The 19231-nt window shown below is 43.6% G+C and overlaps 2 protein-coding genes across 9 annotated transcripts in view; both read left to right on the top strand.

Moving 5' to 3' along the window:
• Positions 1 to 16964, top strand: part of LOC6533211 (bifunctional heparan sulfate N-deacetylase/N-sulfotransferase) — a 56019-nt gene extending 39055 nt beyond the window's left edge. The window contains exons 4-7 of the mRNA XM_002093901.4: positions 1318 to 1527; positions 11427 to 13311; positions 14091 to 14443; positions 15520 to 16964. Of these exons, the coding sequence (XP_002093937.2) occupies positions 1318 to 1527; positions 11427 to 13311; positions 14091 to 14443; positions 15520 to 15622 (2551 nt within the window). The 3' untranslated portion in view covers positions 15623 to 16964. The remainder of the gene's footprint in view (positions 1 to 1317; positions 1528 to 11426; positions 13312 to 14090; positions 14444 to 15519) is intronic.
• Positions 16965 to 17540: 576 nt separating this feature from the next.
• The window catches only part of LOC6533212 (calcium uniporter protein, mitochondrial), a 43452-nt gene continuing 41761 nt past the window's right edge, over positions 17541 to 19231 (top strand). Inside the window, exons 1-2 of one of the 8 annotated variants that reach the window (XM_039374497.2) lie at positions 17541 to 17684; positions 18526 to 18809. In XM_039374497.2, the coding sequence (XP_039230431.1) occupies positions 18693 to 18809 (117 nt within the window). In that variant the 5' untranslated portion in view covers positions 17541 to 17684; positions 18526 to 18692. Of the gene's footprint in view, positions 17782 to 17816; positions 18095 to 18434; positions 18810 to 19231 lie in introns of those variants that run through there. The other 7 variants (XM_039374499.2, XM_039374500.2, XM_039374498.2 and 4 more) reach the window with 7 other exon arrangements.

Genomic DNA, 19231 nt, shown 5'->3' on the forward strand with positions numbered 1-19231 from the left:
AGGCAGTTTTAGGGCACAAACTTTTCCACTCCTATGAGAAAAGTTCTGACCCACACACATAGAGACACAGACCGAAAGGATAGTTGAGACTACTCGCAAAACTTGCATTAGATGGCTCAGTATTCAGCTCGTTGTTGGTTTGTTAATGAGCCGCATTGTTGCCTTTTAAAGAGGACGACGACGACAACGAAGCCCAAGGACCCAGGAACGCCAAGCAAATGAAGACATGTGAGACAAGCCTGAGGATGAGCTGCTGAAATGGGCGCACTGTGGAAAACCGCACAGTATTTTGTGTATATATTTATTTAATTTGAGTATAGAAGTCTCATCTATTGAAGCTTATAAATCGTACATAAATACCTAATAACTCAATTAACTTGGCGCGTGTATTTATTATCCAATTTCAAAAAATACACACCAGTGACAAAGTGTAAGATCATAAAATCCGCGGTATCTGTATTAGAGAAATGAGGATGCAATACTCTTGTTCCTTTCTCTTTGTGTGACATAACAAGAGTGGTATTGAAAGACATCTGGCGGTTGGCTTTTATCTTGTGGCAGCCAACAGGCACCGGGAAGCACAACAAACACATCTACCCAATGCAGCCAACGCTAACGACAACCGCCAACGATGTTTGCATATTACGCATACGCAGCGTTGTCGCGTATCTCAATTTGGCTGCCGTTGCCACGATTCCCCAGCTACTATTTCATACTTTTGGCCTGCAACATGCGGTGTTGTGTCACACAGCAAGTCCCCATTTTTGCTGCCACACAATATACCCAGCAGCAGTGGGTCGACAAAGCAAATACAATAAATGAACGCCAACAGCGCTTCATCGTCTTCGTCTTTTGGAGCGGAAGAACAGCTCTCCACTGGCAAGTTTGCTGCTTTTTGCTTATCTACCCCTCCAACAAAATGTTGCATTTCGGTACTTTGTGCAGTTTTGTGCCATTTTATTATTTCTAGCATATTTTTTTATGCATGAGTTTTCCCTCTGACAGCTCGAAAAGTCAACGTCTGCTCCTTTATATCATTTAATTGCTTTGGTAAATGTTTAAATATATTCCAGCTTTGTGAGGGGGATTTGGGCGTGCTCGAAAAGGTAACAAAACAAAGGGCTTAAAGTTTAACTTGCTTGGCGGGTGCTTATATAATGAGTTACCACGTAGAGTAGTACTCAAAGGTTTGGATGGTTTCAGATGATTTATAGCGAAACAGCTAAAATTTTCAAGCATTAGCATATTTTTCCAGCATCTCTATTTAATTGTTCTCTAAAACTTGAACTAATAATAAATTTATTTTCATTCTTTCAGTCTTATCCAACGCGACACTCATCCCGCGCCCATCATCAACTGCCGCATGATCAACTCTGGTGGCAAACACATCCGGAATGCCTCCCCAGCTCCCGACCATCGTTCCGAGGCTCGATTACGGATCGATCCCAAGGTTCTCGTTTTTGTGGAGACCACATATTCCGGTCTGGGCAGGGACATTGCCGAGCTGCTCGTCTACAATCGGATCAAGTAAGTTTCGCAGGGCAAAAGAGAAATCATAGACAATTAGCTCTGGCAAATTTGCATAATTGCGAAGGCAGCGATGCGGCGATAATTATTACACTCAAAGTAACTGGGAAACGGAAGTGGCAGCGTAACCAACACCATCCTGCACACACACACATACACACAGAGAGAGAGAGAGAGAGAGAGAGAGAGAGACAGGGATAGACAGAGGCAAAATGAATGGCGAGTGGCAAGTGAGGTCCTCCGGAGCCTGGACTCCGAAATGCTCTAGTTCTCCCTGGTTCCGCTCCTCGGTTCCTTTGCTGCTGCAGCCATGGCCCGGCCATTGTCAATGCTGACCCAATTTGGGTAGTTGGCCATAAAAAGGCAGGTTATGAAATTAATGCCAAGCTATGCAGCTTCTCCTCGCCTCGGTGTCTCTGTCTCTGTCTCTGTGTGTCAGTGACTGTGTCTGTGTGTCTCTTCAGTTAAGGGGAAGCTGTGCTCCTCTTTGCTGCTGCGGGCAACCAGCAAAGCATTCCAGTTTAATTGGCAACTTATGCTTTTGTGGTCGAGTGGCCTGCCAAACGGCGCCGCATCCCGAGCATCCTTGTCGGTGCATACCATCCATATTCATCCAGCACATCCATCCATCTGGCCAGCCAGCTCGGGCGGAAGTCTCGTTTTCCCTGGCGAATGTCTCACCTGCCCCGGCCATCTTCAGTCGTCTGGCTCACATGGCTTCTCCAACTCCTCCTCCTGCTCCTCCTCCTTCACATCCAACTGACCAAGTCAGCAGTTTTTCCCAACCACACTGCCTGCAGTCGCCCACCAAAGTGCTGAACTTCAAGGAGGAGTTGAGTCCCTTAGGGATGACTGTAAGCCATAAACACACAGCGTCTGACAGCCAAGTTGTGTAATTCGAGAGCATTTCAAGATGCAGGATGGTCCCAATTAATTTATGCTCGGAAGAAACAGAGTTATTCAAGTTATGATTAATGCTGTTCGTGCTTGAAGTAATTGCCAAATAGTATTGTAAGTCTAGTATTATGAATTAAATATTACGTTAATTTTAGATCTTTGATTTAACACTGCTACAAACTGAAGTTTCAAATGAAAGGGGTTAAACATTTAAGCAGTTAGGTATGCCATTTGTTTCCTGAGGGTATTTCGAGTTCCCCAATTTCGCCGGCTACATTTTCGTTGCCTTACTTATGGCGCAGACACAGAGTTATTCTTCCTTGGGTTATGCCTTTGTAATTCTCCAGTCCTGGACGCCTTCCACTGGTGTGTGTGCGCACGGATGTCCTCTGTGTGGGTGTGTGGGTGTGGGCCATTCGAGGCCCGCCCAATTGGTTAACCGCAATGACCGCAGGAAAAGCAGCCTCCTGCGAATAACCGCAATTATTATACCAGCTGCACTTTGCCACCGAATTGGGGCGTGGCCAACTTTTCAATACCTTTTTTTTTTTTAATACAATTTTTTTCTTCACACTCTCCTTTAAAAAATGCATGCGACATACATGTTTGTGAATTGTTCAAATTGCGGTTACAGCCAAGGCAAGAAGAGTGGTTACTTTATCATAGATGGGGATAGAGAATGGAGCCCGAGGCCAAAGGCTGTTCAAAGGCGCCGAAAGTCAAAGGGCAAGAATTTCAATTTGCCGCAGCTTTTGTTGATGTTGTTTGGGGCGACTCCTTTGGCTTTTGTGTTGTATAATTAAATTTTGTCGTTATGGCTGTGGGAGAACTAGCTGCTTCGTGCTCGTGCTTTGCATTTGCCCAAAGACTTGCGATTCGTGCTCCTTCAACAGCAGACAAGTGCTTCAACTTTAATGAGATTTCAAGTACAAATAGCAACAGCAGCAATGGCATTCAGTCAGCCATAGAATCAGTTCCCTTCATTTCACTCCACCTCCCCCAAAACCCCGGACAAGTTGAGTAATGCCAGCCATTGTCTCCCGCGCTGTAACCAAATATGCAGGCGAATGACTCTCATGACCTAATCAACTTGGTCATATGAGCCAGAGAGTCGGGAGTCGGGAGTTGGGAGTTGAGAGTCGGGTGTCGGTGGTGGAAGGATCTGGGCGGGTCCTTGATGCTGCCATTACTCCCGCTGCTTATCAATGACTTCATTAGTGTACTCTTCAGTGACTAGTCTGCTGCTTCCTTGGGGTTTCGGGTACTCCAAACTTTGCCCGTTGTCGAGGGAGGCGGGCAACAAATTTCATTAACATTACCATCTCATTATTGCTGATGACTTTTGTGAGGGAGTTGAAGTGTGTGCATATCAGAGAACCGAAAGCAGATCGGATGAGTACACAGCAGCGAAATTGCATAGTTAAATAGCTAGTTGTTGAACTGAGTATCCTGGATTATAGCAACTTAAACATATTTTTGTTAAATATTTTAAATATTTTTAATGTGAATAATTTATGATATATTCTGAAACCTTTCTATTTGTACAACAGTTTAAGCTATATAAGTTTGATTTTTTTTAAACTATTTGTATAGACTTTTTCCCAAGTGCATTAGGATGGATTGTTCCTAGCACATCATGTAGAACAAGTTTTTTGCAGTGCTGCCCGGAGCTGTACATCCACTGACAACTCACAGCGCACAACGCACAACGCACAACGCACAGGTTACAAATGCAGAAGGCACAGGCAATCAAAGTTGTCGCTGGCGCCATGGCAGTCCCCGGAATTGTAAGTGTGTGCGTGGGCGGGACACAGGTGCATTCGTCGACGGTCGTATATCTTTTGGCAAGGCTAGGGAAGGCAAGGCAATCCTAGAACTCGCTTTTCCCATTATCAATTATTTATGAACCGAAGCGACGCTGCTCATTGCTCCCAAGTTGCCACTCAATTAGTCATGAAAAATTCACTCGGTGACTTTCCAAGTGTCGCACTTGACGTATGCGTAATCCAGCAAAGTAGCATGGCCCCCAAAGCGAGTGTCGTTTCTACATTTATTCAATATTTTCCACAGACTCTGCATGCATTTAAAGCAATAGTATTTTCGGAATTTGATCTGATGTCTCACTAATGGAGTTTGGCTACAACGCTTTTCGCTTTGTTACCGCTGCTGCTGCTGCTCTTGTAGCCGCTCCAATTAGCCTGGCCAATTGATTGATTGCCAACTTTGGGACGCTCTTTTCCTTTTTTTCTTTTTTTTCCTTCCCGAACAAATGGCCCACATTGTACATACAAATTTCTGGCCAAAAGCCGCGCGCGCGCCAGTAAGTATGCAAAGTTTTGCAAAAGTTTTTACGCCCGGATTGCCGCCATTTGTAAGCTGGATAGCCTCCAAAGAAAAAAAAAAAGGACGAATTTTTGGGAAGGAAGAAGAAAGAAGTGTTAGGGGCAAGTTTCAGCCTCTAATGCGCCGTGAAATTCTAATGAAATTTTCCAAGGTAATTACCCGGCCCAAAAGACATCGCCTCAATGGTTCTTTGCTATGCCATCGTTTATTGAATTGCCATTTATAATGTGCGCAATGGTGGGCGTGTATATGTAATATGAGCATAATAGCTACTTAACCTTATTTTCAATTTTTGATTTGAGGAGTATGGAGGTTAAGAGGGGAAGCCAAGTCAGGCGGCTGACTCGGAAAGTCAAGTCAGCAGTCAGCACACGGAAGTCATCAGCAGCCTTGTTATCATTTGAACCAAGGACCCCCGAAACCAACCATCCTGATGGGTGTCCTAGTGTGTGTGTGTGTGGGTGTGAATAATGTAGCATGCTTTTGTGGTGGCCCAGCCTCGAAAACTGCGCTCATCCTTTCGCTTATTCCGGGGCGCTGATTGCGCCACTGGGAGCCCCAACTTTTTAAAACGCGAAATGGCAAAAGGCGCATAACGACGAACGCCAGACCCCAAAAAACCCACTCCTCATCCACATCCCTTCTTCCTCAACTGACGTCAATTCGCGCAGACACATGGCAAGCGCCATAAACAGGCACCACAATTGGAAGCTTGCCATGGGTGGAGCTGGTGGCTCCATGGAGAACTTGGCTAGAGGACTTGGCTCCCCTATTTCCCCTATTTCCCGCTTTTCCCAGGCTCCTAGCTGCTCCTAGCTGCTCCTCATAGCTGCTCCTGCTGGCTGCTCCTGCGCTTGGCTCGTCATAATCACACCCTTTTCGCCAATGTTTACTTTAATAATGTCGCGGAAAATTTTTATTTTCAATTTTTCACAAGTCAATGGAGTTTAACCAGCCACCAGGCAGCGGCAGACTATCTGTTGTGCCACAGTGGGAATCAATGGGCTGTGAAATTATATAATTTCTGGGACGATGTCTTTTCTTTCAAAAAGTCTGGTTTTAGATTCATTTAAGCCAAATATGCATTTTTATGTGCGTTCCTCGTAGTTAATTGAACAAATTGAAGGAATATTTTTCATACTACAAAATTCCTTACTCCATCCACATTTTCATTTCGAAATAAAGGTTAAATAACTCAGCTCAACTTATTAAACTCACATTTGACGACGCCTTTTCATAAATAACTTGACAAGTCAAGTCTCGAAATTCCATTTCCTTTCTAATTACAAATTCCACAAATACAAATGTTGTATACTTCAAAGCCCACAAATTCAATTGACGAATAATAAAAATGTTTGTGTGTGTGTGGGTCGTTCTAGTGCTAAGAGCTAAGAGCTCTTTTTAAAAATTGAAAATTCCATTTCGTTTGCAATTAAAAATTCCACAAATCTGTATTCAATTTATGAGAATCGTTCCATTAAGATTTCATGACAATGCTTTCCACTGTTTAGGCCACGACAATCGCCATACAATATACTCACCCATACATACCCGCACGTATATGTTGCCATATGTGTATGGTCTCTTATAATTTTTTTTTGTTGTATTTTTCTCCCCTGTGTTTGTGCAGAAAATAGAGGGAAAAATATATGAAAATAAAATAAAAAAAAGAATATATATATTTTTTTGCTCTGGCGCTTGGCACGTGACGCGGCAGTTCGAGTTGTTGTCGTTGGCTGCTGTGCACAGAGATTGTTCCCGCAACCTTTGACCCCCTGGAAACCCGAAGAACCCCACGCTCATGTTTTGTGTGACAAGTTGGCTTTTTGCTGTTGTTGCCGCTTGTTGTTATGCTGCTTTGCTCCTCGAACCATTGTCCTCCCCTCTCTTCTCTTCTTCTCTTTTTTTTTTTCAACAAATTGGTTATTTTATTGAATTACTCAAGCAGCAGGAGGTAGCCCCCGCCCCCCCTTTTGTCGTCTGGCTTGCGTGATTATATTGGCCTAAACAGAAGGGGGTTTTCCCCCCCTCCCCCGCAAGCACCACAAGTCGCGACTTTAAGGACATTGCCATTGCCTCTGCGTGTCTTCTGCTCTCTCCCTGAATTTTCGCCTTTCTTTTCATCGCCGTATGTGTGTGTGTGTGTGTGTCTTAAGTAGTTTCGCCGCGTATAATAAATTTTGTAGTTTAAACTCATTTATTGCCCTCGTCGAAAGGGATGAAGGAATGGATTGCGGACTGCGAGGGCGTGGATGGCCTAACGATACCGACGACTCCACCCAACCGATGGCATATATAGAGTAATGGCCATTTGTTGTATAATTTTCACATTGTTTAGTGTCCCGAGCCAGAAGTAACTTCCGGCACTCGCACACAGTTACCTCCTCTTGGGCATTTTTATTTATGATATATAGATTACTCAGCGAGTTGCTAAAGCAACGGGCAAAGTGCTTTTTGCCCCGGGTAAAATGTATATCCCATTTGAAGTAACTGAAGTGAAGGTGGGGGATTTGGTTCGGGGTTAATTACGCTTGAAAATTATAGGCCACGGGGAAAATGTCTTAATATGCGAGGAATTTAATTGGAAATTCGAGTGCGGAGTGGGAGGTACTTTAATCCTGCAGCGATTAAATGGAAAATCGATCTGGTGTTTAACTGGCATTTAAATATGAAGAAGTTGAGCCCCAACAAAAGTATGAACCTTTACATTACGGGTATTAAATTATTGCAAATAGCATTCCAATTATGTGTGGTTTTCATTTCATTTCATTACATTTCCAGCTGCTGCCTATGAAGTGTATCAATTTAATTTTAAAGGATAAACCGGCTTAAGTTGTATGTTCACTTAAAGGCATGTTACATAAAATTTCCATTGTGAGGCCACTTGGAAGGTAACGATTTTTCCCATTTCCGTGTCCGACTGATGGAAATCAATCGCCTACCACTCGCCTACCAACTAATTGGCACACGTGTCTGCCACAGCACATCTAATCAAGCAATCAGGTAGTCCATGGCCTCCACCGTGCTAATTGCATCATTACTCACAGCTAATAAGCTGAAACTTTGCCTCACGGGCCAACTTTTGCCATTGCCCACTTTTTTTTGGGTCCTTGGGCCGTCGAATTCCATGTGTTGGCTGTTGCCTCTTATGGCAGGGATCAATTCAACTGGCTGGCCACAAAAGCTAGTCGGTCAAATAAATCCTGTGGATTTTATTCCATTCAAGAAGGGTTCTACTATCCATGTTCAGCTTGCAGGTAGAATTTCGTACATGAAACAAAATTCTGTTTAAGATTAACAATATTAGCAATTATTACAGAAATTGAAGAGTTAAAAAGAAAGTTATAATATTTATTAAAGTCAAGTTACTCGTTAAAATTTTAAATGAAATCCATTTACATTTTGTGAATGTATTCCTGTTTTCGCATTCCTGTTTCGCTATTTGCGATTCGCCCTGCAGCTTAATTTCCTGGCGCAAATATCAACAAGGGCCAAGTGAGATGCGCCACCAAGATGAGACCGGCAGCCCCAAAGCGTTCTAATGAAGTTACAACACAGCTGCTGGACTGCGGGGGCATGCAACGGAATGTGGCAGCTCCTCGAGCGGAGTCGACACAAGACCCTGTAAGCCAAAGTGGCAGTGGGAAGTCAACTAAAACTAAGCTCATTTAATGCGTTGCATAAGCGACAAGCGCGAGTTAGCCAACAAACACCGCCAAACTCCCACAGACACACATTCATACACACACACACACACACACACACAGACAGACAGACAGCCAAACAAACAGGCAACACCTACGAACCGGAAACGGAGGCAAGAAGAAGAACAGGGCTAAAGGAAAAAACAAGTTCTCGCGCGTACGCCGGCATTTGCACTTTTACGTTTATCCCGAGGATAATTTAACACCCCATACAAATGCAAACAAATGAGCGCAAGCCCCCAAACACACAACTCTCTTACACACACACACACACACGTAAGCCTGGTGAAGGAAAAAACAACATTTATTTACTTGCAAGTAATACCCGGTAATGGGTTTTTAAAACAAATCCGCTGCGGGCCTGCAAATGAACTTCTCTCACTTTCCGTCTGGCAATTAAATTTCAAACATCAACATACATACTATATTATATATACACACAGCGAGCGACACATTCGCACCAAGGGAAAGTGTCATTATATAGTTAATTAAACAAACATTTTGTGCAGATAAAACGCTTTAATTAATGCTCTTACAGCACTCGAATAACCTAGCAGAAGTTCGCATTAAATTTACCCCCCCCAAACACCTGAAAAGTATGCTATGGAAATTCCTTTGCTGCCTCTGCGGCTCGTTTGTGCCATTTGATGTGGGTCGTTTTGGGCTGCTCGGCGGTTTGGCTGCTATCTGTGACAGTGGACACATATTAGGGTGTAAAAATGTCTAATCAGTGCGCTTTTGATTTAAAGAATTTATATTCTTAACGCAAATTTCCCTGCTTTGTTTTAAAGCTGTAAATTAAAACTACAAAATAATTATAAAGAGCTTTTCCATGTTCATTAGTTGCTTAATTTTTTCGGAATTTTCAGCACATTCCGCCTTCGTTGCTGATCCTCACATTTAATTTACCTTTTTACATTACCAGTCTTTCAAGCGCATTTCGTCCTCGAGCCGTCGAGCTGGGCATGCGATTTTTCAATATCCGGGCGCAACATAAATGACCACTTTGATGGGCTTGCTGCAGAATCGCCAGCCTTCACTCCAAAATGGAGACCCCCTGCCGGGTGACACATGGTCTCGTGTTGACGCGCCATAAAATATGCAATGCATGCAGTGTGTGTCAGCGTTTTAACCGCCCAACAGCCCAACAGCCACCCAAAAATATCCACCTGATTTTATTTTCCAACTCCCATAACTCAGCGGGTCGCTGGGGGACCAGGCCAAAAGTCATTTCGTTTTTTGTCAGGCCCATCGCACAAAACTATCAATAATACGCCACGCTCACGAGCCACGACTCCCCATTCCACAGGATATATACATATCTATATATATATTCATATATATATATATATAGGGAGCAGTTTCGGCTCAGTGGAGCACCACATTCAGTCATATATAAACTGTTTTGCCTTATGACTTTTATATGCAGCCACGCGGTTGCGGGGGCAGTTGCAAATATTTTTAATATGCTTCGGCGAATGTGTGGCGGGTTAAAGAACAACAAAAAAAAAACACCAAAAAATAAGGCAATAAAAATGCTTACAATGGCTGCTCCATTGGGTTTTTTACGTTCCGTTTCGGGTTTTACGTGTACTGGCCCCCTTAAATGGTGGAAACACCGCTTGGCATATTGAATAAAGTGGACAACATTTTGCCGAAGGATCGGATCACTGACTTTTTTGGCTTTTGGGTTTTCGGGTTTGGGTTTGGGTTTGGCTCGGGGGCTTGGGCTTTTGGCCTCGGTCACGAGCTTGGCTTGTTTAGCTTTAAAATCCACTAAATGGCCCGCCTGACTGGCTGGCCAACAGGATGTGGTGGGATAAAGGATGAAGGATCCAGGATGCTGGTTGGCAGTGTATGCAGGATATACGCAAAACCAAAACCGACATTTGCTCCTCATATGCGTATGCATATGCATTCGCCCAACGCCCAAAGAGAAATGCACAGAGACAGACATGAAATTCAATCAATTGGAAATTCCATATCAGTGAAAATATTTTAATATTTATGCAAAATATTTACGCACAGGCGAAAGGGAACAATAAGAGTAGGGAGTAGTAGTAGTAGTAGTAGTTGGGTAGATGGCAACGTTTAGCAGGTTTACTCAGCGAAAATAATATTATTGAAATTGATTTTATTCATAAGGACGTTGAATATTAATGCAGCCGTGTTCAATGTAATTATGCCATTGGCTGTGTTTTTTCCAAGTGCTTCTCCTGCTTTTCCTGGTTATGGAAATGGAAATGCATAACAAATGGCATACGTAAATTCGCACATACATGTGCACATATCCCTAACGAATGCAAATTAAGCATTTAAAGCGTGCGCTGAGATTTATGCGATATTTTTTCTATATTTTTTTTCGCTTTCTTGACAGAACAATCTAAGCTTATCTATTCTTTCAGCCAAAAAACAAACACAAGCTGCCGCGTATGCAACTCACGTTTGGTGTTTCGGAATTGCATTGCAATGTCGCCCATTCTATATATCCATATATGTGGCTTGTCAACCAACCGCTTTTGACATCCGGCTGTCAAATGCAGCTCTCGCTGCACTTTCCAATCCAAACCAAGGAGGATTTCGTTTGTCTCATTTGCTCACACCCTCAATGAATGTCACATTTGACAAGCATTTTCTTTCTATCTCTATCTTTCTGTGCCGGAACTGCTTCCAACGCCATCTTTGTTTGCCATGTTGTTTCTGCTTTGACAGTTATGGCACACACACATTCCACCCATTGTGATATGCCATTTGTTGCACAACAATTGCGTTTGGTTAGAAAAATATTTGACTTATGTTTTTTTTTGTCTTAAAATTGTTTTGGCTTCAAGAAGACGTTGATCTTCTAAAATACTTATTGGTATTGATAGTTATAAACCGCTTGCACATATTGTTTTCCATTTAACACATTGCTAGCAACACATTCTTAAAAATCCAATTTCCTCTTATTTGCAGATACAAAATCGAAGTGGCGGGCAAGAGTTTGCCAGTTCTCACCAATCTCGACAAAGGTCGTTATGGCGTGATTGTGTTCGAGAACCTGGACAAATACCTCAATATGGACAAATGGAATCGCGAGCTGCTGGACAAATACTGCCGCGAGTACTCCGTGGGCATTGTGGGTTTCGTGAGTCCCAGTGAGGAGACGCTGGTGGGTGCCCAACTACGCGACTTTCCGCTGTTTGTCAACACGAATCTGAGGCTGAGAGACGCCAGCTTGAATCCCCAGTCCTCAGTGCTGCGTTTAACACGAGCTGGTGAAACGGCTTGGGGAGCACTGCCCGGTGATGATTGGGCGGTGTTCCAGCATAATCACAGTACCTATGAGCCGGTGGAGTGGGCTCAGCGAAACACTCAGGAATATCCAGCGGACAGTGTGGGTCAGGTGCAACTACCGCTGACCACTGTGCTTCAAGATCGCGGCCAATTGGATGGCATACAGCGAGTGCTATTCGGCAGCAGTTTGCGTTTCTGGCTGCATCGTTTGGTCTTTCTGGATGCGCTGAGCTATCTAAGTCATGGTCAACTTAGTCTGAATCTGGAGCGAATGATTCTAGTCGATATCGATGATATATTCGTGGGCGAAAAGGGCACCAGACTGCGACCAGATGATGTGAGAGCCCTAATAGCGACCCAGAAAAATATAGCAGCCATGGTGCCCGGTTTTCGGTTCAATCTGGGTTTCTCGGGAAAGTACTATCATCATGGCACGAGGGAGGAAAATCTGGGCGATGATTTCCTGCTGCAGAACGTGCAAGAGTTCAACTGGTTCTCGCACATGTGGAAACACCAGCAGCCCCATTTGTACGATAACCTAACCCTCCTGATGGCAGAAATGCACTTAAACTACGCCTTTGCCGTGGATCACAACATACCCACGGATTCGGGTTACTCCATATCACCGCATCATTCGGGCGTTTATCCCGCCCATGAGCTACTGTATTTGGCCTGGAAAAAGGTGTGGAACGTGAAGGTAACGTCCACCGAGGAGTATCCGCATTTGAGACCCGCTCGTTTGAGAAGAGGATTCATTCATCGCAACATTATGGTGTTGCCCAGGCAAACCTGTGGCCTATTCACCCACACCATGTACATTGATCGCTATCCGGGCGGCAGAGATAAGCTGGATGAGTCCATACAGGGTGGCGAACTCTTCCAGACCATTGTGTACAATCCCATCAACATCTTTATGACGCACATGTCCAACTACGGCTCGGATCGTCTGGCTCTGTACACATTCCAATCGGTGATCAAGTTCCTGCAGTGCTGGACCAACCTGAAGTTGGCCTCAGCGCCGCCAGTGCAGCTGGCCGAGATGTACTTCCGGCTGCATCCGGAGGAGGTGGATCCCGTGTGGGGTAATCCCTGTGACGATGTGCGCCACAAGAAGATCTGGTCCAAGACCAAGAACTGCGATTCGCTGCCCAAGTTCCTGGTGATTGGGCCACAGAAAACGGGCACCACTGCACTGTACACATTCCTATCCATGCATGGCAGTATTGCCAGCAATATTGCCAGTCCGGAAACCTTCGAGGAGGTTCAGTTCTTTAATGGCAATAACTACTATCGCGGCCTGGACTGGTACATGGACTTCTTTCCATCGGAATCGCTGCCGAACACGAGCTCACCGATGCCCACGCAGTTGGGTTCGCCACGCTTCATGTTCGAGAAGAGTGCCACCTACTTCGATGGCGAGGCTGTGCCCAAGCGAACTCATGCCCTGCTCCCACATGCGAAAATCGTCACGATTCTGATATCGCCGGCGAAGAGGGCCTACTCCTGGTACCAGCATCAGCGTTCCCACGGCGATGTCATAGCCAACAACTATAGTTTCTATCAGGTAAGCAATACTGAATGTCTAGAAAACTGATTTTCCTGCAATTAGTATTTGTTTTTGTTTATTATCACGACCAATGGTGCGTATGGCTTCAAGATAAACCCAATGGAAAACTATAATTAACTCGCCCCATTGCTTGCCATGCAAATCAAATGGTGCCCCTTGATTGATATGCATGCGATAGCAAGTGAAGCAAATACAAATTCACCAAATTGCAATTTCTTAACTCGCAACGTGCGAGGCAAATGAAAAGTAACAGTTAAGCAAACAGGAAAATTCATTTCGGTTCACCTCAAAAGCAAATCGAGAAAAACAAATTAAATGTAGGAAAATTCGGTTTTAATACGAAACAACTTGTGGGACTTGTTCTCCTGCTGCTCCATTGTGGCAATAAGGTGCCTTCTTCCACACATCCTGCCAGCTTCTTTCGGCTTGATTCTGATTCTTTGGCACATTTCATTTGAATTCCATGCCGGAAAATTTCTATTTGCAACCGAGCTTGTCTCCCACAACTAACACATGTCCGAATGCCTCAGATTACTCCGCCAGCTTGCTCTGACATGTGTCCAGGTCCATGCCAAGGCACTCAGAACTCTTTCCTCACTTCCTCGATGGCATTTTTGCACTGCGCGTAAAGGGAGTAAGCATTTTATAATTTCATAAGTAACTATCATTTTATGTCCTCATATACTGAACCATTTTCTTAACGTGCATATGAGCAAAAAGGGCGTTCATGCTTAGAAATGACACTGATTTCCCACTGATTTCAATCACTTGAACAGGTCATAACGGCTGGTGACTCCGCACCGAGGGCACTGAAGGATCTGCGTAACCGGTGCCTAAATCCCGGCAAGTACGCCCAGCACCTGGAGCACTGGCTGGCCTACTATCCCGCCCAGCAGGTGCACATCATCGATGGCGAACAGTTGCGCCTGAATCCCATCGATGTGATGAACGAGCTGCAGCGCTTCCTCAAAATCCAGCCGCTGCTCGATTATTCAAATCACCTGCGATACGACGTGAAGAAGGGCTTCTACTGCCAGGCCGTCAGCGAGAAGCGCAATAAATGCCTCGGCAAGTCCAAGGGACGCCAGTATCCGGCGATGGATGAGCGCAGTGCCAAGCTGTTGCAGCGGTGAGTAAAATCGAATACTGCCCTTATACTTCCCTTACTCACCCAAAAAGAAAAACCCCAAAAAAAAAAGGGGAAGCGCAAAGGGACCTGAGAGAGAAAAGCCGGGCAAAGGTGGGAAAATCATGAAAAGTTCGAGCCATCAGTCGTGTGTGGGCGGCGTTTTCGGTGTGAGTGATTTGGGACGACAGACAGGACGACGAAGGAGCTGCTGCTGCTGCTGCTGCTTTGAGTGAAGGATTAATGAACATATGTGGCCATGGGTTGTGGGCACAAAACTCCTCGCTTTTTCTTCCTTCAAAGGATATGTGTATGAGTGTGTGTGTGGCACTTTGCGGCCGCTAAAAGTGCACTTTGCTGTACTGCGATTTCGTCGGTATGCCAGCTGTTGTCAGTTGACAAGGAAAACGATTTGCCGCACCGCATTTTTCTAGGCCAACAAACACACAGAAAGTACACATACGGAAATGGAGATGGACAGATGGACTACTTTGTGAGGCATTCAACTGCGAGTAAATGGGAAATATATCAGGGGAGTTTGAGTTGGGAGTTGAAGTTGGCCAAATAAAAGTGCCTGTAAGCTGGGGAAATTTGTTTCCTGACGCGATTGCACGATGCTGTTGGTGGAGAAAAACGATTACGTTCGTGGATGTGGGTATAAAAAGGTTTAGTTAGCTGGCTTCCTATTGTGGCAAATAAAAACTGAAATGGTTCTAATATTCCCTCGCTTTGCCAGATGTTATGTCTTTTTAAGACCCGAGCTTAGTTCCTCAGATTGGTGGCACAAACTTGTCCAAATTCCCGGAGATGAATCTCCTCTGTAGCACTGAGCAATCCAAGTGGTTCATAAAATCATCAGGAGCTGGGAGACTGAAGTAAAATATTCAAAAACTTGGCCAGCAAAGAAGAGGTGCTGCAAGAGATAAGACCGTGTCGATCTGCATATTTGTTCTGTCTTTGTGGCGTAGAAGCCAGCGATTTGAAATTCTAATTTCGCGCCACCACTTTGACTGTGTTCTTTCAAAAAATTCTGATGGAAGTTTTCAATGTTTTTATCTGTTTTGTTTTCCCTCTTGCAGATACTATCTCAATCACAATACGGCGCTGGTGAAGCTGCTCAAAAAGCTGGGCTCGCGGCCAATACCGCAATGGCTCAAAGACGACCTGTCCACGGGAACGTGATAGCAGCTGTTTGCTGGAGGAGGAGCAGCAGCAGGTGGAGGAGTAGGAGGAGGAGGAGCAGGTGGTGTCGGTGGCATAGGAGGCACCAGGTATCGCAAATTGCGGGCTAAACTCAGGAAGCAGTTGCATTGGCTGCATGTGGCAGCCGAAAATGCGGAGAGCGCTCAGCGACGACGGCGTCACAACTGACAGGATGAAAATTTGATGGAAATTCGATGGAAAATCTATCGCACTCGTTTCCGGTTTTCACTTTTGGCAGGCGTCAGCAAATAGAAATTTAATATTAATTGGCTATTTAAGTTCTCCAGTTCTTCTGAGTTTAAAAGCTGCAGAAATGTCAAGTTATTAGTTTTCAATTCTATTTATAATCAAAAATAGATTTCTTTGTATAAATTGAGGCATTGATTTTATATGCTCAGTGTAGCTATTGCAAACTCTCGCCGAAAGTGAAAACCGGAAAAGGGCCGGCTTATAAACCGCTTAAATTAGGCAGCTGCCGTAGAAAAAAGTTAAATTAAGATGGAAAAAATAACATAATTAGTCGCCTTTAACATGCATAAATCTTTTTTGTTTGTTGCTATTGCAGCTAATTAATGTCACTGCAGTTGTCAGCTAAAGTTGTACAGTGTGTGAGTGCGTATCTGTGTGGATTTATCTGCAAACATTGTGTAAATAGGCATGACTGTGTGCATGTGTGTGTGTGTTTGTATGCTTGGGCATTATAAATTAACATAAATAATATCATGAGGCATCATGAATAAATGCATAAATGCGCTTTGTTAGTTGTTTAACGTTTATTAGTTGGCAATGGCGCATTAAGCGCCTAATTAAGTTTACGCATAATCCAGCACTTTCATTATTACTATTACCTCAGACACCGATTCAGCTCTCCGCATCCTAAAGACTCGATCAAATAACTTTTGACAACTCCAAAATACACAACAATGTACGTACTACTACTATTCACACGGCAGCCGCAGAAACTTCTGTGTACTTTAAGCATTTCAAATCCATGCCACAACTGTGACTTTGTTTCAGCAGTAAAAACCAGATATACATACATACATACATATATATAAATCGGACTAGTACGTTAAGCATAAGGCTGCCTCTATCCCCTAAGTGTATTATAGATGTTTTTAGCCTAAGCCTAGTGAGTAGACCCAAAATGCGCTTGTCACAGGCCTCGATGTAAAAGTGTAAAACTCTAGTTGTAGTTCTAACGCAGCACTAAGCAAAGCTCTATTGTATAGTTGGATATATGCGTAAATGTATGAGGACTAGTTCAAGTTTAGATTGGTAATGCGACAATAATAAAAGCGAAATTATTGCAAGTGTAAAATAGCTGAGATTTATTTATTTGTGTAATGAAGCGGGAAGTTTGAAAAGTAGATTTACTTTCGTTCTAAAAAACAACGGTTTTCAATCGCAAGCTGGTATAAGAGTCGAGACACAAACCTCGGCACGTTCTAAAACCAGGTAAAGCTAAGACATGAACCTTGGCCTAGTGCACCATCCACATTTATCGAGTTCAGGAACCAAATGGAAGGTGTACCCGCTAAGTGCGGAAAAGTGTAAAACTTATCGAATGAAAATGTGTGGCAATCGGAATGTCAAAATCTGCATTTGGCACGAAAATACGTTATTTTCAAAAAGCTTTTCATTCCAATTTATTAAATGAAATCTAAAACAGTAGGAAGTGCTCTGCTGGGCTAACCAAACCAAATATATTTGATTTGTAACTATAGGAAGCTAACTCAATTTACAAAAATAAGAAACACTTTAATATTTTGAATTACGTAGTTTGGCGCCACTTCCGTCAGTGAAAACAGTGAAGTCACTTCCAGGTAATCGATAGGTGCTGGGGGCTTACCGATAGTTCGATGAAGCATAGCTTTTCCTTCGCAGCTTCGGTTAGTTCATTTCTGTAGTTCGTTCGTGTCGGTTGTGGGTGTCGATGTTTTCAAATTCTACTCATAACTTTGAATATTAGCATTCAAATACGCGCAATTTTTGGTGTATATTATTGAGTAAATAAATTTATTTACCTAAGAAAACAACGGTATATATGAATACAAAATCGAATCGAAACCGCGAGCTATACATTTATATTTCAACTAGATAAGCTATAGAACGATAAAAACAGCACGTGCTAACAGGTACTCGGCCATAAACGACAGTTGCAAAAAGAGTTAATTATTAATAATATCGCGTGCTTACACAGCCGGCTTTAAACAAAAAGTCGTGGGCGAAGAGAGTGCAAAGAGAGCGAAAGAGAGAGAGAGAGAGAGCGTGTGCCGTGCAGCGAAAGTCCATGAAAACGGCGCGTTCTTAATAATTAAATTCCCAGAATATACATATATATCTTTCCACATATGTATAAATAATTCTATTCCAAGTGCTAATCGCTGGGTTTTTTGCCCTCTGTGCCGCGCATGAAAAGCTAAAGAAAAGATTCGCTTGGTAAAACCGGTAATTCTCTTCGCCCCTCCTCTCCGAAAATTCTCACGTTCTCCTTTTTGGCGCCCGTTCTTGGTTGTTTTTGTTGTTCCCTGCGGCTTGTTGCATTTTCCCTGTCACAACTTACACAAACTCACAAACTTTTCTTAAGTAGTCAAAATCATAATGTAATCATATCAAAATGTTAAGTGAAAGTAAAATTCTTATTGGTCGACTTTGTTTATTTATCGTGGGAGCTATCTATTCGGGCCTATCGGAAGATTCTAACGGTGCCTTCGGAATCCACGACGATGAAAGAGGCTTTGCAGAAGTTTCCGGTTCGAATAAATAATACCCCTTTCGCACATAGGCTTTTATTTCGATTTGGATTTCGGCTGATAGACAGTGCCAAGCCTCTCTGACGTGCTTGTATTTTTCATTTATTTTCTTACTCATACAACAAGTTGGGCGCCGAATAGCGAAAAAGTTTCAACATTACTCATAATTTACCCCCCATAACCGGTGCTCTCGTGATTTACAATAAAGTTATAATAATAAAGAGGAGCATTCAGTGCTGTGGTGAAGTGTCCAGTCCAGCTGCACAACCAGTTCCTGTTAAGCGAGCCGCATCATGTCCAGAAATAGGGCTGCCATGGTCAGCGCCTTTCGGCTCTTCCTGCGACCGGCGGCGACCACCACCCATAGAAGTCTCGCCCTGCGTTTGGCACCCGGCACCACCTTCGCCCTGGTAAGTGCGCCATACAAAGTACCCACACACATTGATACATACTATGTATAGTTCATGGAAAACTATCTGGGGAAGTCGCGCTCCGGGGGAGCAGCTGTTGGCCAGCGCCGGTATCGGATCTATAAAAATACACGCACTTGTTTCTCGAATGTGAACAAGCGCATGCCAACAGCAAGGGGTAGCAGCATAGCATCAAGAAATTAGTCATTCCATTATAGTTCCATCGCAACTTACTGCACAGTTATGTAGGTCAGTTTCGAGGGCTTTCATAACTGAACAAATGTCATACGATGTTCTTATCGTTTTTTTAATTTAAAAAAAAAGTGGAGTATTCAATTATTCATTCATCAATTAATTTCATTAAAATATTTTAAAATAAAGTTGTTTAGAAGTATACTTTATTGATCACTGCTATTTTGTTG

The sequence above is a fragment of the Drosophila yakuba genome, chromosome 3L (genome assembly GCF_016746365.2).
Source record: "Drosophila yakuba strain Tai18E2 chromosome 3L, Prin_Dyak_Tai18E2_2.1, whole genome shotgun sequence".
Taxonomy (NCBI): Eukaryota; Metazoa; Arthropoda; class Insecta; order Diptera; family Drosophilidae; genus Drosophila; species Drosophila yakuba.